At 46.1% G+C, this 26,398-nt stretch overlaps 1 protein-coding gene across 4 annotated transcripts in view; it reads left to right on the plus strand.

Moving 5' to 3' along the window:
• The window catches only part of SVIL (supervillin), a 102,537-nt gene that overhangs the window by 23,972 nt on the left and 52,167 nt on the right, over positions 1–26,398 (plus strand). The window contains exons 7-16 of one of the 4 annotated variants that reach the window (XM_060291778.1): positions 9,486–9,566; positions 12,079–12,951; positions 13,312–13,482; positions 14,210–14,244; positions 14,826–14,887; positions 15,144–15,283; positions 16,648–16,743; positions 18,303–18,546; positions 19,163–19,739; positions 20,564–20,789. In XM_060291778.1, the coding sequence (XP_060147761.1) occupies positions 9,486–9,566; positions 12,079–12,951; positions 13,312–13,482; positions 14,210–14,244; positions 14,826–14,887; positions 15,144–15,283; positions 16,648–16,743; positions 18,303–18,546; positions 19,163–19,739; positions 20,564–20,789 (2,505 nt within the window). The remainder of the gene's footprint in view (positions 1–9,485; positions 9,567–12,078; positions 12,952–13,311; positions 13,483–14,209; positions 14,245–14,825; positions 14,888–15,143; positions 15,284–16,647; positions 16,744–18,302; positions 18,547–19,162; positions 19,740–20,563; positions 20,790–26,398) is intronic. The other 3 variants (XM_060291762.1, XM_060291773.1, XM_060291777.1) reach the window with 3 other exon arrangements.

The following is a 26,398-nucleotide window of genomic DNA, read 5'->3' on the forward strand; positions in this document are numbered from 1 at the left end:
GATATTTGTCTTTCTGTTTCTGACTTACTTCACTTAGTATGATAATTTCTCGGACCATCCACGTTGCTGCAAATGGCATTGTTTCATTCTTTTTCAAGGCTGGGTAATATTCCATTGTGTGTGTGTGTGTGTACACATATATATACCACATCTTCTTCATCCATTCCTCTGTCGATGGACACAGGTTGTTTCCATGTCTTGGCTGTTGTAAATAGTGCTGCTATGAACGCAGGGGTGCACGTATCATTTTGAATTAGAGTTTTTATCCTTTATTTCTGATCGTTTGGGCATCTCCCAGTGAGAGGTTTGCATCTAAAAACCGTCTCCAGAGCCTGAAGCTCATTGTTTTGGTTAATTAGAGAGATGCTGAGGAAGGCACCTGCCTCTGGACCATCTGTGTTCCTGGCTCAGCTCCTGTCTCTACCAGGGCAGGAAGGTTCCTAACAGAGACTCTGCGTCGGGGCAGAATGTCATAAGAACAGAGATCTCCGAGGATCTACTCTTTAAAGAGACCGCTGGGTGCTTCTCACGTGTCTGTTTTTGTATCAGCACAGGATCGCTTTCACCTTTCAGTCCCTGTATCCCCAAACATCAGTCCTTGCCGTGTTCTTCTAAATTCGGGCTATATTTATGGTTAACTCATTGCCATTTTTTTCCATTTTATTCTGTTTTCACTGGCAAGTATCCATTTCTGTCCATTGAAGGAAATAAGACTGTGTCACCCCCAATACTAGCTGGTTTGTCCTAAAACTGCAGAAGTCTGCCGGATTTTAAAATGTAAAGTTGTGCCTGTGCGCTTGTGCCTTTGCACGTTCCTAATGTGTGTGAATAGTAGCATACATATTCACTGCCAATGAATACAAAGAAATCATTAGCAGCTTTCCAAACAACTTTCAGCAAATAAACTTCTAGTTTTAATGAGATGCCGAAGTTAATAACTGTTCTTCCTAAGCTGAATCGTGTTTTATCGTTAGGAGCTGTTATATAATTAGAGCTGGACACCCACAGGGTGAAACTAATTTTACTGGCTGGATTTGACTTCCTTTTGGTGGCAGGAAGCACTTTTTTGTCTGTTAACTCTTAGGGGTTATTGGGAGTTAAAGCATGTCATCATATTGTATACTTAGGGATACAAACCCAGAGCAACTCCTGTCTTTGACAACTTCGGGTGAATTCTTATTTCTTGGTGATACAATCCTCTGCCAGACAGTTGCCACATCATTAAAAAGTTCGGTTACACTCAAGGTCACCATCTCATCCACAGTAATCCTATAGCCCTCTCCCGAGAGGTAACCTCCGCCCTATGGAGAGCGGGCTCACCCCAGGACCCCACAAAACAGATATTCTATGTTAAAGAATTTTAAACTCTCAGAACCAGAAGTAACCCGGGAGATTATTTAGTTTAAAAATCTATTTTATACATGAAAAAACCTCTGAAGATTATATGATCTATATAAGACCATATAGCTGAGTCCATGATGCGGTCATTCAAGGTCTCCGAATCCGTCAGAGTTCTTTCCATGACACGCCGCTCTTGTTATTAATGTCAGTTCTGTTTTCCATCATAGTGGAAAAGAGGTTTTGCTGTTTTTGACCTTTGAAGGTTAGAAACTTTAGGAAAGAAGGTCAGGGATATTATAGAAACCATTTATGTGGATTTACATAAGGTATTAAAGGCCTCATCCTCATAAACAAAATGAAAACATATAGTCTGGGGGGACTCAAACTCAGTAGGTATCTGTCCATCCACCCAGACCTCAGAAGTCTTGATTTATGGGTTAATTTCAGCTCTGAAGTAGTTTAAGAAAACTATCTTGTGCCAGGCACTGTGCCCTTGGGTGGGCGTGTCATTTTTTTTTAAGTGTGGGAGATATAACTACAACACAGTGAGGTTGATAAGGTTATACAGCTCAAGGCTGGGTGACATGGGAACACCAAGATGAGGTATTCAACCTTCTCCCTTGGAGAAGCGGGCATAGTTGAACCAAGTCCTTAAGGATGTGGTGAGTTTGCCAGACGTGGAGGGGAGGCTGCTTCAGGTGACCTAGAAGGAGGGGGACGGGATGAAGCAGGAGAGCCAGGTGGGGACCAACCATAGAGCATCTTATGACAAGGCATTTGGCCTTCTTGTGGACAGTACAGTGGGAAGTGTCTGAAGGATTTTAAAACAAGTATGCTCGATGATGTACTTTAGAAAGATAGCGCTGGAGGACTGGGGGGGATTGGTCTGAAGGAGAATTGATTCCAGTCAGGGAGGTCACTAAAGAGGTGGTTGCAGTTACCCAGCCATGAAGTGATGGAGTCTCTGGTTCCACGTTGGGCTTGGTCCTGTTTGGCATTTCATCAGATGATCTGGGAGACGCCAGTGATAGGGTGGTCAGATTTCTGGAGGAGGGACTGTGTAAATAAATTTGATGATAGCAAAAGAGAGAGAGAGGGGAGAGGGAGGGATGGAGAGAGAAGAGATTAGAGGGAGGGTGAGAGAGAGAGAAGGAAGAGAGAACATGAGCATGGAGGCGAGAGAGCACATGTACCTGGAACGATGGCTGGAAACTAACAAGATGAAATTTAAGAAAGTCCTGTATTTAGAAGGGGAAAAAAAAATCAATGTACAAGTTCAGGATTGGGGAAACCTGATTTAATAGCAGTTCATGGGAAACAGACCTAGAACTTTTAGTTGACAGTAAGTCCTTTATTTGACTGCCAAAATGTCTAGTCCAATCTTAGGGGACATTAATGAACATGAACTGTCAATAGCACAGGTAGCACTGGTCCACCTGTGCTCTGCAGTGCTCAGATCACATCTGGGGATCTCATTCTCCTTGGGCTATCAACCTATGAGAGCACGTTCAGAGAGTCCACCTTCCCATCTGCCTGCTTTCTTGACCTCTCCAAGTTTGTATAAGCTTCTGTCTGTCTTAGGAGAAACCTAAGAGTCATTTTGGGAGTCTCTTACACATTCTCTGGTGCTTAGATTCCCGAAGCAGTCTGTTCTTCTCTTTGTCAGACTGTCCTTTTCCCAGCACGGTTATAAAACTGTAGCTTGAATTGGTGCAGGGAGCCCTAGTGTTACCAGGCTGGCTTCTGGTTGATGATGATTCTGCCAAAAGGGGGAAAGGAGAGAAAGAGCTCAGGAACCAGATGAGGCGTCTCACAAATGCAGCTTCAGCTGCACCTCACGTCTCAGGAAGAGGGGCATCTCAGTGCCCAGCATCCTACAGCAAAGCGGACGCACCCAGACAGGGATGTTCAAGGATGGCGCCTTGAATCTGGTATTAAGCCAATCCGTAAGATGGGTAAGGACGATCTCAGTGATAGCATTGCTTTAGTAGAAGCCTTACAGGAAGGGTAGATACCGTGTCTCAGTCACTTTCCTATCTCCTTCCCAGCATCTAACACATACCAAGGGGCTCCGTCAGTCATTTCTGAATGAATGTTCTGCTGTTTTCCATGTCTTCATAAAGTGTCAAGAGGCAGTAGCAGTGCCGCCTGAAACAGCCAATCTGCAGATGTCTTATCAGCCCACAACGTATAAGGGACTTGCAAGGAATGTAAGTCTTGGGTCCTTTCCTTCCTCAGGAAAGTTGTGCTGGGAAGAAGATGCCACTGAACTGCACAGCGGACTCAGGGCTGGTCATTTACATTCTGGTCCAAGCCTTTCACCTAACTGTGGACCAGTGACCCCAATCAGCAGAGTACGCTTGGAGTAGCCCTTGCTTCTACTACCAGGCTCTGTCCACTTTGTCTGGGCTTAGAATCCTTGTATGTGGTCTTGAGTCCACATAAATACTGCTCAGCTGTGAGTGGGGATCGTGATACGTGAGCCAAAAAGCCGCTGGCTGCTTTGACGAGCCGCTGGCCTTGTCAGTGCAGCCTCCAGCCCCGAAAGGCTGATTCTAGGCTGGTCTCAAGGCAGTTGAATCCCTGCATGACTTTGCTTGGTTACTTCATTAGAAGCCAAGCAGGAGATGTGGAAACCAAATGGATCTGGGAACAGGAAACTTGATCCCCCCTCAGAAGGCCACCCCGGCCCCTGCCGCAGACTCCACCCTTCCCTCCAGCCCTCCGTCCTCTCACCGTTTCTTGGCCGAGGTCGCAGCATTTGGCGTTTAGCACTGAGATTAGCCCCGAGGGAGCCTGGATGAAATTGGTTATCTAACATGTTTATCTTGCTTCTGCCCCAAGAAGACTCTCTTTCTACCTTTTGATTACTCAAGAAAGCTTCACTCTATAACCTGGTGGTGAGATATTTTTAAAAATTGTTTTGAGGTAGGGTTGATTTACAGTGTTGTGTTAATTTCTGCTGTAGAGCAAAGGGATTCAGTTACACACACACACACGTTCTTTTTCATCCTCTTTTCCATGGTGGTTTATCCCAGGATATTGAATGCAGTTCCCTGTGCTCTGCAGTAGGGTCTTGTTGTTGATGCATCCTGTACATTATAGTTTGCCTCTGCTCACCCCACACTCCACTCCTTCCTCCCCACCCCCCCTTGGCAACCACAAGTCTGTTCTCCATGTCCCAACAGTGATTTTTTTTTTTTTTTTTTTTTTTTTTTTTTGCGGTACGTGGGCCTCTCACTGTTGTGGCCTCTCCTGTTGCGGAGCACAGGCTCCGGGCGCGCAGGCTCAGCGGCCATGGCTCACGGGCCCAGCCGCTCCGCGGCATGTGGGATCTTCCCGGACCGGGGCACAAACCCACATCCCCTGCATCGGCAGGCGGACTCTCAACCACTGCGCCACCAGGGAAGCCCCAACAGTGATATATTTTTAAATTGAGGTATAATTTACATCAAACTGCATGTAGTATTTTAAGGACACAGGCTGTTGAATTGGGGAAATGTGTAAGCATTACCCCTGTCTAGAGAGAAAAAGTTTCGTTACCGCTGTGCCTCTCTCCACCTACATCGATTCTTGACTTTGTAAGGACCTCACTTAGCTCTCATACAGAGGCTGGTAGTGTCATATATTCAATCATTATGTTTGTATGACACTAATCCTTCCCACTGTTAACTTGTTAACCGAGCGTAATTATTAAAAAAGAGTTAAGCATAATGTTAAGAGACACAAAATAACAACATCCAGGCAAGATTTAAAAAACAGAGAAAAGAACCCGTGGCTTCATTGCCACTCTCCAGATGTGATCTCTTTTTTTTTTCACATTTTAAAACACTCACCTGCTATTATTATGTCTTCAAAACAATGCCCCCAGGCTCCAGAAATAAATTTTGTCCCTTGATAAAATGATGTATCTTTTCATCTGAGCCTGGGCCTCCCCTAGCTCCCTGGTGGAAAACTTGGTCCCAAACTTCCATCATGTTCCGTAGGTTTGGGAGCCTGTGGGTTAGGGAGATCAGTGCTGCACTTCAATTCACCATTTTGGGGAGCCAGGGCATACTTTTCATCAAAAGGAAGAGACTGACACAGACATGGAGAACAGACTGGTGGCTGCCGAGGGGGAGGGGGCTGGGGGAGGGATGGAGTGGGAGGTTGGGGTGAGCAGATGCAAACTAGTGCCTATAGGATGGATAAACAGCAAGGTCCTGCTGTAGAGCACTGGGGACTATATCCAGTATCCTGTGATAAACCATCATGGAAAAGAATTTTTAAAAGAATGTGTATATATATATATATGTATAACTGACTTTGCTGTACAGGAGAACTTAACACAACATTATAAATCGACTGTACTTCAAGGAATAGATAATAATTAAAATTTTAAAAGTAATGATTAAAATAAAAGAAGCGATCGGGGCTGCTATTTGATATAAAGTGGTTAGGAAAGTCTCTCTGATAAGATAGCAGTGCAGCAGAGACCTACGTAAAGAGAGGCAGCGAGCCATGTAGCTCTGGAGGTGGACGGTTCCAGGGAGATACAGCCCCTGCAAAGGCCTGAGTGGACACCATGTGTGGAGCGTTTGAGGCAACCCCCAGTCATCAGTGAGGCAGGAGCCTGGAGGGGGGTGGAGTGATGGGGTGACATTGGTGAGATGCGTCAGGTGAGGTGGGCAGATCAGTGGGGACCTATTGCCCATCGTGAGGGCTTTGGGTTTTGCTCTAGATGACGTGTGCAGCCATATAAGGGTTTCCAAGAAAAGAACGACCAATCTGCCTCCCATTTTAAGATGATTACTGTGGCTGCGGACCTGGTAGGGGGGCAAGCATGAGAACAGGTAGAATAATTAAGAGGTCATCTCAGTAATCTAGGTGAGAGAGGGCGGTGGCTTGAACTTGCGTGAACGCAGCAGAGGTCGTGAAAAGAGGTCATCTCTTGAAGGGAACCAGTAGGATTTGCTGATGGCTTGGATGTGACGTAAGAGAGAAACAGGAGTTAAAGGTGAGTCTCCGTTTTCTGGCCGGGGCAGCTCAGAGCAGGGCGTTGCCAATGGCTGAAATAGGGAAGACACCAGCACAAGCTGAGTTTGGAGGGAAATCGAGAGTTCATGTTTGGACATGTAAACTTTAAGATGTCTGTTAGGTACCCAAATGGAAATGAACCCAAGAGCCTGAGTTCAAGGGAGGGAGCGGATGGGGAGAAACCACTGGCAGACGGTCCGCAGGGGAGTGAAAGCTGGTGAGATCGTCACGGCCTTGATTACTGAGGAGGAAAGGAGACAGAGCCGTGAGCCCCCTGAGCTTTAGAGGGGCAGGCGGGGAGGCAGAGTCGACAAGGACGGTGAGGAGTGAAGGAGGGGCAGGTGAAGGGGGCGACCGCCGGCTGCAGTGGGTGAGTCAGAGAAGGGCGGAGAAGCGGCCACGCTCTGTGACATGGAGCAGACCAAGTGCCCAGGACAGCCTCGTGGACAGTGAACGTTTCATTAAATTTAGGTCTCTCCCCACCTGCCCCACCTTCTTTCTGGATTTGATGGCAGAAAACCTCACCTTAGTAAGTGCCTTGGCCGACCTCAAGGGTCCTGAAAGCCTTACTTGGAGAAATGCTCTTCCAAGTCCCTCCTGCTTTGAATTGACTTAGGGCGAGCTCAGGCTGGACCCACTCTCCTTACATGTGGGAGGTGACTCACCAGGAACTCACAGACGTGCAGTGCTGTGTCGTCTTGGAGAGGAAAGGCAAGGAGGAGACCAGCGTTGTGAAGGGCTCACTGCGGTCTCCACGTGATGCCTTCGCATTCGTTTACGTCTTGTCCCATACATTTGTATTTATCATATGTGAAGCATCAGACTTTGAGTATCCACCACGATGCTAGTGGTTATTTGGCTTTTTGGCTAGTCCCACATCTAAGTTGTGATGGATAAATGGATCCCAGCAGATCCCCCAGGTCTGGGTATGATTTCATTTTACAAATGCTGACCTCAACATATTCTTAAACAACCCCCTGATAAGTTTGTTTGCTTTTGTTTGTCTTTGTTATTATCTTTAGTTTTTTCTTCTAGTTTTACTGAGATATAGTTGACATACAGCACTGTGTAAGTTTCAGGTGTGCAGCATCATGATTTGACGTATACACATCATGAAACGATGACCAGAGTGAGCTGAGTGTACCTCATCATCTCATATAGATACAAAGTCAAAGAAAGAGAAAAAGAGTATTTTTCCTTGTGATGAGAACTCTTAGGATTCACTCTTAACAACTTTCATATATAAAGTACAGCAGTGTTCATTATATTTACCACGTTGTACATTACATCCTGAGAACTTATTGGTCTCATAAGTGGCCTGATAATTTTTTAGGGCAATACTGACCAAGGTTTATGCTGATTAATGAAGGTTATATTCAGAAAGTTGTATAGCATATGTCACAGTTTGCAAAGCATTCTATCGTACAAAAAGCATTTGAGCCTTAAAATGACTCTGGGATGTAGGCGTATGAGTTACTAACTGATGATTTTCCAAAGCAGGCATCCATCGCTCTCTCTTCTTCCTCTGTGTCCTGAGCCACATCAGTTGCCTCCTTTCCGGGCCACAGAGGATATGCCAGACTATTCCTATGTTTAAATAAATGTCGAGAAATTAGACCCTTTATTGTTGGAAATAAGATGGCTTCCCATACATCTGACTTTTTTTATTTACCCCGGGCTAAATGGCTATAATACTGGAGACGGGGAGGGGTGGAGGGGTCATTGCTTTGGGTGTAGCAAGACTGGGGAACACCTAGTTCCACACCTAGTTGTGACAGATTTCAGTGGTCGCAGCAAAATGCAGGGTAGTGATGATCGACAGGTTCTTGCCTGTGAGCTCAAACCAAAACCCAAATTAAAATGATTTTAGAAAATTAAGAGAATTTTATTTTAATTATTATTCTATTCTGTTCTATTCTTTTGGAAATTACTTTGATCTGAAATGTGTTTCCAGCCTGGTCTTGAAGGACTCTTACAGGTAGGTTGGCAAGGTTTTGAGCTGGTAAACATTTTGACTAGCCTGTAGAATTTCCATGCTTTCGTTGTATATTGTGAGAGGGTACAGGTCGGTGGTTTGAGTATTCCTCCTGTGTCTTGCTCTACATAATGACCACAAGGTTTTCCTTGCCTATGATTTTTTGGTAAGATATCTTCAGCCTGGCGTTATTACTTTGTCACGTTCGGGCTTGCATTATATTCGATTGTGCGTTGAGGAGTGAATGTATAAATCCTATTTTATCCTGCCTAGCACGGTGTAAGTTTTTTAATGGCTGGCATGGTACTGATTCACCTTTGCTACTTCTCAGAGCCCAGCTCAGTGCTTTGTACATAGTTGGAACTCAGTAAACATTTATCAGATGGACTTGCATTAGTATTTGGTAACTGTTATGTTGGCTGCATTGTTCGATGACAAATATAAAAGGAAAATATAGAATAGCAATTAAAGATATGAACTTATTGAATTTATTTATTACCTTTATTTGATATGTACTGTTTTGCATGGACACTAATTTTTTTTTTTTTTTTTTTGCGGTACGCGGGCCTCTCACTGTTGTGGCCTCTCCCGTTGCGGAGCACAGGCTCCGGACGCGCAGGCTCAGTGGCCATGGCTCACGGGCCCAGCCGCTCCGCGGCATGTGGGATCTTCCCAGACCGGGGCATGAACCCTCATCCCCTGCATCGGCAGGTGGACTCTTAACCACTGCACCACCAGGGAAGCCCATGGACACTATTTTTATATTTCGCTATTTACCAGTGTACCTTAACACAATTATAGTTGATAAATTAATTGATATTTTTAATCCAGCTTCTTACAAGAGAATTGTCTGCTATTTGTGGGCAGAGTGTGACTCCTGATACTTTTAAATGACCCCAAAAACACTTTATTTGGTGGCTTCGGATATATTTATTCAATCTCTTGATTTCAGTACTGAACCAAACGTCCTAGAAATTCCGTGAACTGAATAGAAACCCCATGGCAAAACGTGCTTAGACCTTTTCAAAAGCCAGAATTATTCTTTACTTAAGAAAAATCAGCCTTGAGAGTTTTAAATTATAATAATTAAGTCTGTGTATATGTCAACATTTTCATAGACATTACCTGAAGTTTTGTTTTTTGTACACAATAGTACCGGGAAACCCAAACATGAGTGGTTTCTCCAGAAAGATTCCGAAGGGGACACACCTTCACTTATCAACTGGCCTTCCAGGTATCTCCCGAGCTCTCGGCTTGCGTTTAGCGACTGCATCTCTGGTCCAGCTGGCTTATGTCCCGCACGTCACCGAAACTAACTCTCCTTTGCCCTCTTTTTGGTGGCAGGACTTTTAAAAGTCATGTGTTCCAAAGGGGCTGCTGGAAGTTACTTTCCAATCATTTGCTTTTCTGTTTCTCCTGCCCTAATCCCTACTAATGTCAATAGTATTTTCCTCAGCTTCTCTTTTGGAAACTCTTTTGGCTACACCTCTGGCTTTTTCTCCTTTCTCACACTCACGTGCTGCCAGGAAGGGGCAGTAGTGACGATGTAACCAGCATCTCTGGGCTGCTCCCCTGAACCAGGCTAACCAGCTAGTGTCCTATCTTGTCAGCAGCTGCCCCTGCCCCGCCCTGCCCATCCAGCCTCCTCCTTTCCGTGTTGCCTGTCCCTCAACCATTGGCACAGCTACATTTAGGGCATGTGGTTTTCAAAGCAGACAAGACCCCCTCTCGTTTCATTGTTAAGGCTGGGGGCAGGGAGAGGCAGCAGGAGTTAGAATGAATAAGTCATTGGGAGGACAAAACACCCATATATTGAGTTTCTGACAGTCACTTTGTTCTTGGCCAAGGGCAACGTTCAGATTGTCTCTGATGAGAAGGACACATATTCCGCAGGAGAACTTGAACCACATTTCAGCCGCCTTTTGATTAACAAAGATTATAAATATGAAAACATCCAGCACTGGCTAGTCTCTGGGAAGAGTAACAACCCAGAATGCTTTCTTTCCCCTCTGAATTGTTCACAGTGACTGCCTTTTAGGTGTCTTTGATTTTTTTTTAATGACATATAGATAGATACCTTGCATCTTATGCTGAAAAACATGTAGGTATTTATATCAAATTTAGCAGGGTGCCTTTGTCATTTAAGGAAATAGTCCCTTCCAGAAAATAAATATCGGAAGCAATTATTTTTGCTGAGTAATCTTGAGTAAATAAAGGTTTTACGTTCCCCAAGAAATCGCTTTTCCCATTTCAAAAGCATTTCTTTATTTTTTGAAGATTATCCCCAGGAAGGAATCCATTCCTAAGCAGTCTGAATGGTTTCTTCTTCCTCACGATGTGGTATTTTAAAAAAGTAAAAACAAGAACTAGTTTGCACTATTGGACATTTACTCTTTGCTAAGCACTAAACCGCGAACTTTGCAGACATCACATTATTTCCATTTAAAAGGTGAAGCAGCTGGGGCAGGTAGGTTACCTGAGACCATACAGCTGGAACTGGCTGAGTCAGGCTTTGAAAAGAGGTCTCCTGGGACCCACAGCCAGCGCTCTTGGCTACAGTCATAAGAAAAGGTTGGTAGCTTTTGAAATGGATTTCAGTTTTGCTCTCAGATATTTAAATAGCTCTAGAAACAACCAGAGCCCTCCCTTTTTAGATTAGTTTTTAACTGAGGGCCTAATGGCAATTCCAGAGGGGAGAAAATGTTCAGTGCATTAATTCTTTCAACAAATATCTTTTTTTTCTAACGTTCTTCTTAGCGCTCGAATTGCTAGACGTCATGGTGTCTTAACCGGTCACACGTTTTCTGAATGATTGAATGTAGTCTGCATGGCATGAAAAAGTTTGTGACTGTTGAGTGCTTGAAAAGAGGTAATCGTCTGATATATCTTGAGCTCAATAAAAAATAATAATAATCACAAATGCTCTGACATTTACAGGAGACAATGAAATTTTTTTTCAGTGGGAATCTACAATTTTTATTAATCATATTCATACACAAAAATAGAAGGGGCTCACAGAAATATCACTTTCAATACGTATCTCATAAATGCCTACAGTTTGTGCTTTAACTTACAAGAGGGAATAGGTGCTGGGCAAAGGGATTTAGCTAAGGTACCACAAAAAGCGTAGAACGAACGAGTGGAGAGCTAACTCCTGAAAGTAGGAATTAGTCTAATATGCACACCGGAGGTCTGCACACAACTATCTTCGATAAATGCAAAACTACCACAAATAAAATTCTCTTAGACCTCAGACCAACAAGCACCAAGCTTTTCTGAATGTAAATATAATTTTGAGCGGTAAGCAAGGTCGAGCAGGAGACAATGAAATTACATATGGTCTGCAGGCTTGTAAACGCTTGGAAGCTGTCCCTGCCCCTTACACTGGGCCTGTCCATGTGGAACACGTACCAACCCATAGCCCAGCCTCAGCGTGCCCTGGTGCATACCCGTGGTGCCTATTAATGAATCGTTCTGTGGCTTCTGAGTATTCATCTAGTCGGAAGGCATCCATTCTCTCCCAGGGTAGCATCTGACCCCTCTTAGCCTTACAGAAGGAAGGGTGAGTTTGGCATTTGGAAACAACTCAGACTCCCTCTGGCAAACAGCAGTGGGTTTCTGACACTGACTCCACCCGCCCCCACCCCCAAGATGCTTTTCCATTCTCTGGGCATCCCTGATCTGCACACACATGCTCTCTTCCCCTTAAGCAGTTACTGCACTTAAATCCTTTTTCTTTCTTAAAGAGTTAAAGTTAGAGAAAAACTGGTGAGAGAGGAGAGTGCTCGCAGCAGCCCTGAACTTGCCCCTGAGTCCTTAACTCAGAGGAGACACCAGCCAGTGCCAGGCCATTACCTGGCCTTTCGGTCAGAGAACTCAGCCTTCGATAGGGTCTCGGGCAAGGCAGCCAGCTCTGCACGACAGCCCATCCACGGCTACGTCCAGCCGGCAGATCCCAGTCACACCATCACGCTGGCAACCTCGGACACCCCAGAAAGCGCATCCGAGTACAGCTGGGTGGAGTCGGCCACCCAGACCGTCACAAAGCCTCCCCCCTCGAAGATTCTAGAAGGTGAGAGAAGAGATACCCCGGTTCTCCATATTTGTGAGTCAAAAGCAGAGGACGATATGCTCTTCTCTGAAGCTCTGGAGAAAAGCAGGAAAACGCTTTTCGCTTTGGAGGATCGTGGGCCTGGGAGAAGCCAGGAAGACCCCCCTGGAACCGAGGACTCGGGTAAGCCCGCTGCTAGCACAGTCACCTCGGAACCTCAGAAGGAACCTGAAAGCCTGGCCCGCCCGCCTCCAGCTCAGCAGCCCACGGAGAGGATGGGCCGAAGCGAAATGGTTGTGTATGTTCAGAGCGAGTCTGTGTCCCAAGGTCACAGGAAGGAGGCAGAGCCCATGAGGAAGCGCAAGGTCCTCACCCGCTCGCTGTCTGACTACACGGGCCCGCCTCAGCTGCAGGCCGCGAAGGCCACGGCCCCGGCTTCCAAGCGCGACCCGGAGCCGCAGGCGTCCAAGGCTGAGTCGGAAGTGGGCCTGCTGGACACCAAGGTCTCCGTCGCCCAGCTCTGCAATGTGTTCCTGCAGTCAGCCCGGGCCAGCGAGAGACCCGAGCTGTAGGTGATGTCCACGCGTCCCCCCGATGTGTCACTTGCACGTCCTTGGCAGAGTTAATTCACTTCTCGACTTGTGTGGTGTCCTGCCTTGAGTCTTACCAGCTTAGCTCACAAGTGTGTGCAGGGCAGACCATCCAGGACATGGCTCCACGACTACCAGTCTGCTTTCGCCTACTAACGGGGAGCTCTAGAGTGTCGGGTCCCGCAATGTTCCATCTCCCGACGTGCATGGGAGAGGCGTGCAGTGGGATTTGGCGGTGTTCGTGCCTTGACTCACCGAGTTGCATAAACCTGTGCTTTCTTCCCTCTCTCTGTCTCCCCGTCTCCCTTCTGTCTACCTTCTCCCCACGACTGTAAAAGCCATTCACGGGTCGAGGGGTCAAGCGAAGGTGCTGGCTTGCCTACCAGCGTGGAACGGGAGAGAGGGTCCCGGAAACCAAGACGCTATTTTTCTCCTGGTGAAAGTAGAAAGACTTCTGAGAGATTTAGAACTCAACCCATAACCTCAGCAGAACGAAAGGAATCAGATAGGTAGGCATGTGTCTGTCAAGTTCCCTGGTCTAGGAACTTAGAAGAAATCCTATGGGAATTTCTATCCCAGGGATGGTCCCGATACTGTTTCAATGGGATGTGATGACTCCGTAATTCTCCCATCTAAGCTATACGGGATATTTATTTGGCTCGTGTAAATGTATCTTTAAAGCATGTTGACCATGACGACACTATCACCACGTAGTTTTCAGTTGCGTTCAAATGGTAAGAAGTGAGAAACGTTATTCGTTTAAGGGTATAAAATTTTTATGCCCTTGTTAAGTTAGAATCCAGATGGACCGTCCACCAGATGTTACGGTGAAAAGGGATTTTATATTCAGTTTATAAACGTCTACCTGCGTGTTATCTGTGAGTTTTTAATCTTATCGTATGCGGATGCAGAGAAATGAAAGGGTTCGTCCAAAGGGTGATGATCAGTCGTCTTTAATGAGTCGTACCTGGTCCTGGTTTGTCTGCACAAGGTGAAACACCTAGCCGGTCTGTGTGCACACGTAGCCCACGGTGTCCACAGCTGTCCACGTGTGTCCATAGCTGTCCACGCGTGTCCACAGCTGTCCACGCGTGTCCACAGCTAGAATTGCTACCAGGGGGATATTCTTTAAGAGACTTTAACTGCAGTTTTATTTTCACTTTTAGTTTATCCTTGGATCTTCCACTCCCACCAGCTAATTGTTAGTTATTATTTTTTTGCTAATGTCTTTCCCAGGTCAACTTCAAATTCAGAAATGCCAGCTGCAGAGGGCAAGTATCTGTCTTTTTCTTCTTTGTCATCTCACCCAGATTAGATTTAGATCATAAGATTTTTGCTTCTGGAAAGAATGAGATGATGGAACATACTGCGTTCTTTCTGGCAGGTTTTCTTCCTGTGAATACAATAAAGCCTAGTTGAGATTTTCACACGCACTTTCCCTTAGTGCCAAGAGAGAGAACGGAGCCGTGAACCATACTAAAACAACTGATTGGAATCGAAGAAGCAGACTTTTCTTGTTGCTTTCTTGTTACTATTTAACAATAAAGAAGAGAAGTTCCTTCCATAAAATCTCTTCTTAGTTCCATAATATCTATACTTAAGTCAAATATTGTAGTAGAAAATTATGGCCCAGACAGGAGCTCCGTTTGGTTAATTGCAGTGGGAACTAGTACCTTTTCAGAAGCAGAAGGATAGCCTCCCCCGCCAAGGGGAAAGTATTGCCTGTTGTCATTTTTAGTATATCTGAGAATTCTCACATTCAGAGGATTTCCAGGTCAGCCCTGGGAAACGTTTCACGGGCTTTCCCTACGTTTTCTAATGACATCCAGTTTTCACCTGTGACCTTTTACAGATGAAGAGAAGGTCGATGAGCGAGCCAGGCTGAGCGTTGCTGCGAAGAGGCTGCTCTTCAGGGTAAGATGTGCTGAAGGGCTGTCGGAGAAGCCGTCACCTCTGTGGGCGGCCCCGCGGCCAGCCTGCTGCCTGCGCCGGCCCTGGGCCCACCTGCGCTTCTCTCCTCCGGTGTGGCTGGCGTGTGCACTGCTGACGCCGATGCTGCCTCTCGGGGTGCCCCTCCTCTAGGTCCTGCAGGGGAACAGAGTCGCGACATTCTGCAGCCCCGACTCCCTTTCCCCCAACTTATCAGGATCCACACTGTTTCCAATCTCAGGAAATGGAAAAGTCATTTGACGAGAAGAACGTTCCGAAGCGCCGCTCCAGGAATGCAGCCGTAGAGCAGAGGCTGCGGCGTCTGCAGGACCGATCCCACACGCAGCCTGTCACCACCGAGGAGGTGGTCATTGCAGCCACGTAAGTGCCCTTGGGGCCTTCGGGCCTTGGCTGTAAGGTCTTCTTTTTAAAGAAAGATTTAAAGACTTTTAAAATGAGGAGGTCGGAAGACGGTTCAGTTAGAAGCCACGGAGAAGTAGGTGTTTAGGGATTTTCCTTGCTCTGGTGTCTCTGAACTTTGTAAAGGGATGTGTTACCTATTGTATCTCCTAGAAGAACATGAAGAGGAATTTTGTTTAATTTCTTTTTGCCTGTGCATTTTTTTTATCTCTTTGCAATGGAAAATTTAAATCGGAAGAGTAGATGGGGTAATATCATGAGCCTTCACGTCCTCGTCACTCAGTCCCTACAGCCAACGACCCCCGGCCCCCCTTGCTCTACCTGTATTCTCACCCACATCCCACTTCCTGCTGCAGTATTTTCAGGCAAACCCCAGGTATCATTTCAGCCATAAATATTTCAGTCTGTATCTCAAAAAGATAAGGGTTCTCTTGATTTGTTTTTAAATAATCACGAATTTTTAAAGATTAATTGGAAGTTTGATAACTTTCCAAACCGTGGGAGGTAGGTTTTGAGCATTGACCCAATGTGTTCAGAATGAATCTCCCAAAGTAATTCCTCCAGGGATTACTGCTTCCATTAAAGTGAAAACTTTTACCAGTTTTTTTAAAAATCGTTTTCCCCCCAGACACACACGTATACACACCCTTCCTGAAAAAATGAAGTTCATCTCATCGAGGGCATCAACAGCCCAACTGTGAACCTGCTGTTCACTTAGCTGCCCTAACTTCCTTCACTTCTCTGTGTATTTGTGGACAAGTACATCTTGTATTCATTGGGAACTCTTAGCAAATCAGTTTTTTGTTTTTGTTTTTAATATTTGAGCGGCTATTGTAAAATAAGAAGCAACTACCCCTGGGAGCAAAACAGTAAATATAAGCAAAAATTATCCCCTTGTCAGACTTGCTGAATGTACTTTGATGTGCTTATAGGTTATACGAGGACCCTGACTCTTTAAAAATAGCTTAGAACAACATTGTAAAACACGGACACAACCTGCTGCTTTGCTGGTGTTGGTTAATACTAGCTTTCTTTAAAGTTTTTTTTTTTTTTTTAAACCGGGAACTTATTCTAAATATTCTAAGTCCTTTCCAAGCTCTGAAAACCTATTCTTATTCCACTGACTTTGGTCACCTCTGTCTCTTATTTCCCAAGTTTGTAATTGCTTTTCAAGTTCTTTCGTGATTTTCCCTAAGAAATGAGCAAAGGATTTTGTTCCAGTATTTTTTGATTTAATGTTTCTGAACTGAAAACTACACCTTCCTTAATGCTTCTTTTCTTCTCTCTCCTTATGAATGTTCCATCTTTGGCAATTGGTTTTAAAGCGAACCTACCCCTGCTTCGTGCTCTGTGGCCACCCACCCTGTAATGACAAGACATCCTAGTCCCACTGTAGCTAAGAGCCCCGGGCAGCCTGCCAGGTACTGGACAGAAGTAGCTGCATGTCGCACTGAGAGCAGAGGTGCATCTTCAGGTCTTCAATGCCTGTCATTTGTCTGACAAACAAGGAGTTGTCCCAGGGAACGTGGGGCATTTTGCTTTGTCACCCTGGGGACTTCACGTCGGCCTGTATATGACAGCATTTCATCCACGGCCTTTCATTATGTCTTGGAACTCGGATCCCACTAACCCACTTATCCGTTTGTTTTGTTTGTTTTTCATAACGCTGGTCATCCCTAAAAAGTTTCATTCTTCATCTAAAACACTAGCACTTACTAAAGATTAACAGAAAAATAGGACGTTAACCTGAATGTTGAAAGTCTGATAATACCTAGTTTTTTTAAAACACTTCTAGACATAAATACATGTTTAGAAACAATCCTACCTGTTTCTAATGGATAGGGAGACAATGCCGTTATATTTGGGGATTGGGACAGTAACAGTTTATAGTGTCTGAACTTAGATGTTTTACTGTTTTACTGTTATGTTTTCAATGGTGGTGTTTTAAAATGATGTCCTTAAGGCATGTAAATATCCCCTCTGTTTTATTATCTTGGGCCAAATGCAAAGGCTAAAGCTAAAATTAAAAGAAGGAAAATGACAGTGCAGAAGTAGAGCTGGCCTCGTCCAGAAGCGGGGCTCTCTTTGGGGAAGCGGGTTGCCATCATTCCTAGTTCTTTGCTGGACCTCAGGAAAGATGCCGAGACTCAGGTCCCCTCACTCCCATCCTCGCTGTGCCCTGGAAAACTGACACTGCTCTCGTCTGGGACAACTTGTAAGGCGCCGGTTAATCAGAGTCGAGGCAGAATATATTTTTCACTGGATTTAGAATTAGATTTTCCAGTGGCAGAAGGGACATTGTCTTAGACCTTCAAAGATGAACTGACCCGGTAACTAGAAGCCTTCTCCTCTACCTGGAAGCGGGAGGGATTTATCAGCCCCGACATTTCCTTCACTTTGCAAGTTACCTGGAGTTTCAGATTTACCTACCTCTCAGGAAGCAGGTAGAAACCTATGAGAGAACATGCTAGACTAAAAAGAGGGAGAGAATCTTTACAATTAAGCTATTTGTGTTTAGCAGGTGAAACTCAAAAGCCTGTGTTGTAGATAGCGCTGTTGATAGAATGACTGTGTTATTTCCTAATTATTTAAAATGTAAAGACCACCTGCTGAACCAGACCTTTAGATAATGTCTAAATACGCAGTAGGTGATGTCTGCGGACTCCCTTTAGCCGTATTTATCGTTGATACTAACAGTACAGCTCAGCTCTCCAAGATGAGGTATACCAAGGCGACTTTCATTCCTGAAATAGGCAATTCAATTTTTAGAAATAATTCAGAGCTGCAAGTCTGCTCTGTGTGATATTGACCACGTGAGGGTCTCCAGCCTACGCTGTCGTCTTGTTAATAGCTAACCAGCTGCCGGAAAAATAAGCGCTCTTTCCGATTGAAGTGACACCTTGAAGAAAGTTAACAGACACACTTGGCAGTGGGCTTCTGTTTGTCTCCCTGTGTGTGGTTGACTTTTGCCCCCTTTCAGACTGCAGGCATCTGCTCACCAGAAGGCGTTAGCCAGAGGCCAGGCGAATGAGGGCAAAGATTCTGCTGAGCAAGGAGACCCTGACGTCTCCACCCTGAGCTTGGCGGAGAAGTTGGCCTTGTTTAACAAACTGTCCCAGCCGGTCTCAAAAGCGATTTCAACGCGGAACAGATTAGACGTGAGACACAGGAGGGGGAATGCTCGCTATCAAACCCAACCGGTCACGCTTGGAGAGGTGGAACAGGTGGGTGGCCTGTGATACAGCTCCAATTCGCACGTATGTCCTTAAAAGATGGGAACACGGTGTCCCTCTGAGGTTAGCGTATAGTTAGGGCGTCTACCTGTAAACTACGTTACCTGTCGTTACTTGGTAATAACTTCCTTCTTAAGGAGGATATAACCATGCCGAGGATGGATCTCTTCTCTCGTTCGCGTCGTGGCTGAAATCATCTGAGCTGGGTCCCTTTCGGGGAGAAAAATAGGGCGCGTGACCTGCTTTTCACCCAGATGATTTGATTAACGAGACGCATCTGTACAGCTACGTCTAGGATTGGTTTCTCACCCAGAGAAGCAGGAAAACTGCCCCAAGTGTAGTGTCTCCATCCGCGTCAATCCATACGGCAGTGTTTACATAGGCGGTGTTTTTATTTTTTAATGTTTATTTATTTATTAGGCTGCACCAGGTCTGAGTTGCGGCATGCAGGATCTTTAGTTGCAGATCTAGTTCCCTGACCAGGGATCAACCCCCACCCCGGGCCCCCTGCATTGGGAGTGCGGAGTTCCTAACCACTGGACCGCCAGGGAGTTCCCTAGGTGGTGTTTTTAAATCAGCCTTTTCCTTTTGAACTGTGTCCTCCCAGGTGCAAAGTGGCAAGCTCAGCCCTTTCTGCCCCACTGTTAACACATCTGTGTCCACCCCGGCATCTACCGTCACCCCCATGTACGCAGGGAGTCTTCGGACAAAGCCACCGCTGGATGACAGCTCCGGTGCCGCTGAGCAGAAGTTTCCTTCTTCGCTAGAAAGTTCAGACTCTCCAGTTAGAAGCATCCTGAAATCCCAGGGCTGGCAGTCTTCGGTAGAGGCTGGTGGGAGCAAAGGAATGTCGAGAGAATTTGAAGAGACAGAAAGCAAGGGAGTCTTGACAGGTGGAGATGGTGGTGTTACGAAGTACGGGTCCTTGGAGGAAGCAGAGCCATCCTACCCCATGCTTAGCAGAGTCCGGGAAGGAAATGGCCACAAGGAGCCCATCTATGCTGTTCCGAGAAGGGGAAGCCTGGAGCTCGCCCATCCTCCCGCGGCTCAGTTTGGTGATGAACCGAAGGAATTTTCCACTGCACAAAGCACCGCACAGGGGAGCCCGGACTGGAAGGACAGGCAGCTCTTTGAAGAGAAGGTGGATGTGGAGAATGTCACGAAGAGGAAGTTTTCGCTGAAAGGTAACTTACCACTTACTGCTCCTTTCCTTTCTGCTTGGCGGGTCGCGTGTGTTTGGGGTTGCTTTTAACTGAATTATGAAGGCAGTTGACAACTAAGTGTTAAGTGTTGATTGAAAGTCCAGTGTGAATCGCACCCTCCTCTTGGACCCGGCTTGTTTGGTGGACTCATCAACGTTTCTGCCATAAAAATACCTGAAGCGCTTTCCCACATCTTGATAAGGGTTTTTGATGACTTTTGTCGCGTTAACTGACACGACAGCCTTGTGAACCCCTAGCTCTTCTGGCCCCTTTTAGAAATTGGTGACCCCAAAGGTCCCGGGCTGGGTGAGCATATAGGGGATAGGGCTGGAACCCAGTCTCTGGGTTTCAGGTTCTCTTCCTAGATCCTTCTCGTGCAGACTGGCAAGCCGTGCTGCGTGGGACTGTAATTCTCTTTCTGCATTTCCATAAAATGATAGTGTGTCAGTTATAATAGTGGCTTTGCTTTGGGAGTCTGACCCATGTGAAATGTCAAAGTATTGTCTTGGAGGCGTAGAAACATTCTGCAGCGTGTAGTCCAAACCGACTTCCTGTGTGTCGCACGCAGGAAAAGACCAGTTGTCACAAAAGAAGTCGCTGGGTGGAGTCATCCACGGGGAAGTTTGGTTTTCTCAGGGACTAGAGCATGCCCTAGATTTGCATAAATCCAAGTGGATTGGGTAGCCTGCCATGTGCCCACGGACTGAACTCCAAGTGCGGGTCATCCGGGGTCGGGGTCGGGGTGAAGGGCTCGAAGAATGCTTGCGCAGGGGAGTAAGTGCTGACAGGGCTCCGTTGCTTCCCAGCGGCAGAGTTCCTGGATCTCACTGCTGAGCAGACAGGCGCAGCTGCCGGGAGACCCGTCGCTCAGACCGCAGCCCCCGTGTCCTGGAAGCAGCAAGACCCCTCTGAACAGCCGCAGGAGAAGCGCTGTCGGAGTCCGAGTGCAATGTTTGCTGCTGAAGAGATCAAAGCACCCGCGGCGGAGGGCATCCTCGACTCTCCCAGCAAAACCATGTCCATTAAAGAAAGGTAACGAGATTTAATGATTGAGAAGGAACTCTACTGGTGGGAGGGCGTCGTACAACTTACTTTTAGAAAAAGATCTGAGGAATGGGCAGAGAGAGAAACTCATGAATCCAGCTACCAGAGGGACTGTGCCCTCAGGGCATCTGAGAGGAAACCGCGTTTATCCCCATGCCTGGTTTCCTGACGCTGGGAGATGCCGCTTCAGGACTCAGACGAGGAGACAAACAGAAACAGGCTTTTGCCTGTTCTTTTGTTGGTGCTTCTGTTTTCTTTTTTTATACTCGGTTCTCTGACCAGCCAGTGACGGGAGCAGAGATCTGGGCTCTTTGCCTTTCAGATACACATGGCTTGAAATTGAACGTGTCCACTGCTTGTGACTGTTTGTCAGTGTAAATTATATGTGGAGGGAATGGATAACAATTAACATTTAGGACGGAAATCCTGGGGATTAGAATCTGAGTTTTGTTTATTTCACAGAAAGTAAAATGGGTGACTCTTTTGCACTGCATTTAGACGTTTCCTATCAGGTAATAGCTACGAAAGACTACATTTGAGGATTAAATAACACTGAGCGCTCATTTCATTCAAAGAGTCACGGAGGGTTCAGAGGAGATAAAGGGGACAGATACAAAGAATCGGAGTGAAGTATTTGGGGTTGTAGTTTCCGTGTTAGCCTTTAGCGGAGGATGTGAGTGACAGGAGGACTGGGTCCGGAATGTTCTCGTGAATTTCCCAGTTTGATTGGCAGAAGTATGGTTCCGCCCACGCTGATCCCTCCTTAGCACCTCCACTGTTCAGGAGTTTTCTTGCTCTGAGCGGCACTGGCCAGCCTGAGGAGGCGTGGGTGTTGGGGCCAAAGGGGAGGAGCCAAATACAGGGAGTGACACTTGGATCAGGGAAGCAGTTTGGCCCATTCTGGAATGAAGTCTTCTCCACAGAAACTGGCTCAAAGAGGGTTCGATCCCAGATACCTCACTTTTTTTTTTAAATTGAAGTATAGTTGATTCACAATATTGTGTTAGTTTTAGGTGTACAGCAAAGTGATTCAGTTACATGTACATTTTTTTCAGATTCTTTTCCATTATAGGTTATTATAAGATGTACAATATAGTTCCCTGTGCTGTACAGTAGGGTTTGTCTATCTTATATATAGTAGTGTGTGTATGTTAATCCCATACTTCTAATTTATCCCTCCCCCCCCACTTTTCCCCTTTGACAACCATAAGTTTGTTTTCTATGAGTCAGTTTTGTAAATGAACTCACTGGATTATTTTTTAGGTTCCACGTATAAGTGATATCATATAATATTTGTCTTTCTTTGTCTGACCTACTTCACTTAGTATGATGATGTCTAGCCGCAACCATGTTGCTGCAAATGGCGTTATTTCATTCTTGTTCGTGGCTGAGTAATATTCCACTGTGTATATGTACCACATCTTCTTTATCCATTCATCTTTCGATGGACACTTAGGTTGTTTCCATGTCTTGGCTACTGTGAATACTGCTGCTGTGAACATAGGGGTGCATGTATCTTTTCGAATTATAGTTTTCTCTGGATATATGCCCAGGAGTGGGATTGCAGGATCATAAGGTAGCTCTATTTTTAGTTTTTTGAGGAGCCTGCATGCTGTTCTCCACAGTGGCTGCAGCAGTTTACATTCCCACCAACAGTGTAGGAGGTTCCCTTTTCTTCTCCACACCCTCCAGAGACCCAACTATTGATAACTGGTTAGGTGAGAAGGACGAGGTACCATTTAAGGGAAATAATGGTGAGTATCCACTTATACACAAGTTCTGATGCTTTACCCATCAGAAAACATCCTTGGGGTAAAATTCCAGTAGAAAATAACAATATACCCCTTCTCTCAAAGGCTTTTAAAGAGATTCCCCATCTTGGGGTACATTCTGTCTGTTAGACAAAAAAACTTCATCAGATGTCCTATCTGCTATGCAGTCATTCTTGGGTCACTTGCCTGTTTTTAGTGAATTTTAGTTTCTCTCTTTCTGGAAACAGTTTTAATCCTGCTGTAAAATTGTAATTTTTAAAAAACGCGAGATGTGGTAGAGGTGCATCTCCCTAACCCGGGCTTTGTAGGTGTCTGAGGAGATGAAGGGTGGCTGTAAGGTTGCTGTGAGCTGCCTGGAAGGGTGTTCAAAGCCGACCGCGTACACACGGACCTCCTGGCTGGTGGGAGGTAGCGCTTCTCACAGATCCAACGGGCTGCTGGTCCCATCGTGTCCAGAAGCATGATCATGAGAATGCTTCTTAAATCTTCAGCTATTCAGTTTAATTGTCAGACTGTACCTTTAACAAAGGAGGAGGGACACTTTATTTAGCATTTATGTTTGTAATAAATTATGCCAAAACAAAATATATTGCCAGAGATCTTACCCCCCCCCCCCCCGCCTTATGTTGATGGTACTTTTATTTGTACTTTGCTAAAGCTGTATATCTTTACGGGCCATGTGCGATAGCTTTTCCCCAAGGGCGGGGGTCTCTATTACTCCCTTCTGTTAAAATAAAATAATGAAACTTGACCATTAAAAATAAGAATGCTCTTCTTATATTCATTTGGGCTTTCCTATTTTGAGATGACATAAAACAGAACTTTTAAACCTTATTCTAATTCCTCTGACCGCCTCATTACGCGGAAGGAGAGGTTGAATTCCAGTGGCCTCTGGGGCCACGTGGCCAACAGGACCACCCCCAGGGGCTGGTCATCCACTCTTCCCCTCAGTACACGTGACAAGGCTGCCGTGTGTTCAGGTCAGCGTTTCAGCAGCTGACGCGTGTGCTCACAGGGGGACATCGGTTAGAGGGCAGAACTTCTAACTGGACAGCAGTGCTCGGAAGAGCGCACCCTCCTCCTGTACTAATTTCCTCAACTCACGTGTTCTTCACATCACTTGTTTCAAATTTCACTTTCATGTTTCAGACTCTTCAGAAGTAGTGACGGGACTTTGTCAATTTCCTTCATCGTTTCTTCTGAGCAGCTGCAGCCTGAGGATGTGGCTCTGCCTTCCTTGATCTTGTGCGTCTGTCTCTTTCCGGCTCAGGACTTGAGCATCTTAAGTCCTGCGTACCGAGGACCACCGAGGCTCCTAGGCTGCCCAAGGCATTTCCCCTGTGTGACCTTATTGAGGGCTGAAGACAGCCCTTCGAAGGAGGCAATACTATCCCCATTTCGTAGATATAAACTAAGACTTACGAAAGGGTAGCAACTGAGAAATTAGAGGAAATCCTCCATACCTTCCTATGTTAGAACATGTTTGACGGTCGGGGAAACATATCTAAAAGGTCCTTTTCTTTCATCTTTTCTGACATCTTGAGCGCCAAGTTTGGATCATAACTAACATCAAGTTAAGGATATGTTCTGCTTTTCCCATTGGATTAATAAAACCACTGTTTCATAACTGCCTACGTGGTTTGGGTTTAAATTGTCCCTTGTGGGACACGTCTTTGAAAACCATGGTAAATCGAATATATTTTGTGTTATTTAGGGATAAAACCTTTGACACCTCTTTAGAAGTTTATCAGGCTTTTAGAAATCTTTCTTCCACCGTTACTGAAACAACTGCTCTGTGTTTTCATTTTCGGGGGGAGAAGATGACTAAAAAAGGCAGAAGAGCCGTCCTTCCACCGGGAACTTGATGGAGCGTAAGGATGTATTGAACTCCCAGGAATGTTGAAGAGGCCGCCCATGCCTCTGGCTGAGCCTGCAGACTCCTGCCTTATAGGGCCTGGCTGGGGTCCCCCTGTGTTCCCCGCGAGCCCCACCTTCCACCCAGTCAGACTCGAGGTTCTTACCTTGCGGCCCGGAGATTTCAGCCACTGGAGGGCCCCGGATTTGTGTTGGCATTACGGACAGAGGTGTCCTTCCTTTGCTGCCTCCTTTTCCGAGCTTTGATTTGACCTCATATAAAAGACATATTAGTTCACTCCTGCAGCCTATAAACCAGCCAAGGCCAAGATCTGATCTGAGGACTAACCCGTGCTGTTCAGCCTTATCTGTGTGGTGTCCGCGATTCTCTGAAATGAGGGGGCATTTTTAAAGGAGGGAGGAGAAAAGAGTACTGCGTCTTAGAGGCACTTGGTTTGCCGGCCCGTGCTCTGACCCAGCCCTGGCTGCCGTGAGCCTGCAAAACCTGTTGCAGTGGAGCAGGGCTGTCAGAGCACTGCTGCTGACACAGCCCGCCTCGGGCCAGTGTTCCCTGCTGGGAAAGCATGGGCTGTGGCTGGAGGCAGAGCCGGTTCCCCAGTGGCCTGGCAAGCACCCATCACGGTGGCCCCGGCCAGGCCTTGGGGTGAATAACTCACGGGTTCTCAGCCTCAGACTAAGCAGATGCCCAGGCGCTCAACATCCCAGCCCTGCAAATAGCACTTGGACTTGGTGGACGTTAAAAGTGCCGACAGCTGTTTGAGTTGCATAGGCAGTAATTTATGGTAGGTGCAGGGCCAGACGCTTGCCCCCGACCCACCCCAGCCCTCTGCAGTGCATGGTGGTCTGCAGGGACTCAGGAGCGTCATGAGATCGCAGGAGAGAAGGCACCCGCCCTCCTCAGCTTGTTCAACACCAGGCCGGAAATCTAAGCGGACAGGAATAATACATGTATGTTTCAGTGCGTGTTGCTTGTTTTCCGTCCCTTGCACTCTGCGGGCTCCGGCTGGGCCTAATACCAGGTGGGCTCCACTGAAGCACCGCCTCTTCCGTATTATTTTGGCTACTCTGTAGTCTTTGGAAGTTCCTGAGGATGACCCTGCCAGCGTATCTAATAGCAAGATTTCAGGCTGTTGGAATGGAGGAATTCTTTGAAGGCTGTCCCAGGAGAGGGGGGAAATATATAAAAAAGCCAGAATTACAGTGCAGTTCCTAACACATGAGAGCGAAAACGTGCCTGGTCAGCTTCCACACAACTGGTGAAACAAGCCAGCATGTGCCGGGGTTGGAACCAGAGCTCCCTGCCCCAGTGACATGCAGGTGACCTGGGTCAGTGACATCCTTGGCCTGTGTGTGCACCCCTGTCTCATTCGGAACAATATCCAGTTTCTTAGAGGTTGCTGAGCAGGTCAGCAGAGTGGGTACGCGGTGGACTACAGAGCGATTACAGATCCATACTTGGCCTTTTTCTAAATCAGTTTTCCATTCCTCTGCGCAGCCACCAGGGTAGCCACGTGATTATTTAGATGATGTTGGCATGGCTTCAGACGTTTGGGACCTTATTTTTGAGAATGCCCTTAAAGACCGTAGTGCATTCTTTTTCATAAACGCAACTTCTGAGGCTGCATTTGATTTTTTTAATTTCTCTGAAATCACTTGGACTCTAATCTGATTACAAAGGTAGGGTAGCCAAGATGAATAACTACTGGTCTAGGTCAAGGGTGAAGTCAGAGCTGGTTCTGAGCGGTAAGGAGAGTATCCATGAGATGAATGTCCATGTTCACAAGATGAGGAATTGGAAATACATCTTCATTTGGGTGGTGCTGGCATGCTTACCTTTTGGAAGTCTCCTTTATAGACGCTTTGACAGCTCTACTGCAGCGTGCAAATACTCACGATTTCTTTTCGTGATTTGATTTTATTTGATTATTTTTTCCTGTTAGAATAAAACTG

Source organism: Globicephala melas, chromosome 2 (assembly GCF_963455315.2).
Source record: "Globicephala melas chromosome 2, mGloMel1.2, whole genome shotgun sequence".
Lineage (NCBI taxonomy): Eukaryota > Metazoa > Chordata > Mammalia > Artiodactyla > Delphinidae > Globicephala > Globicephala melas.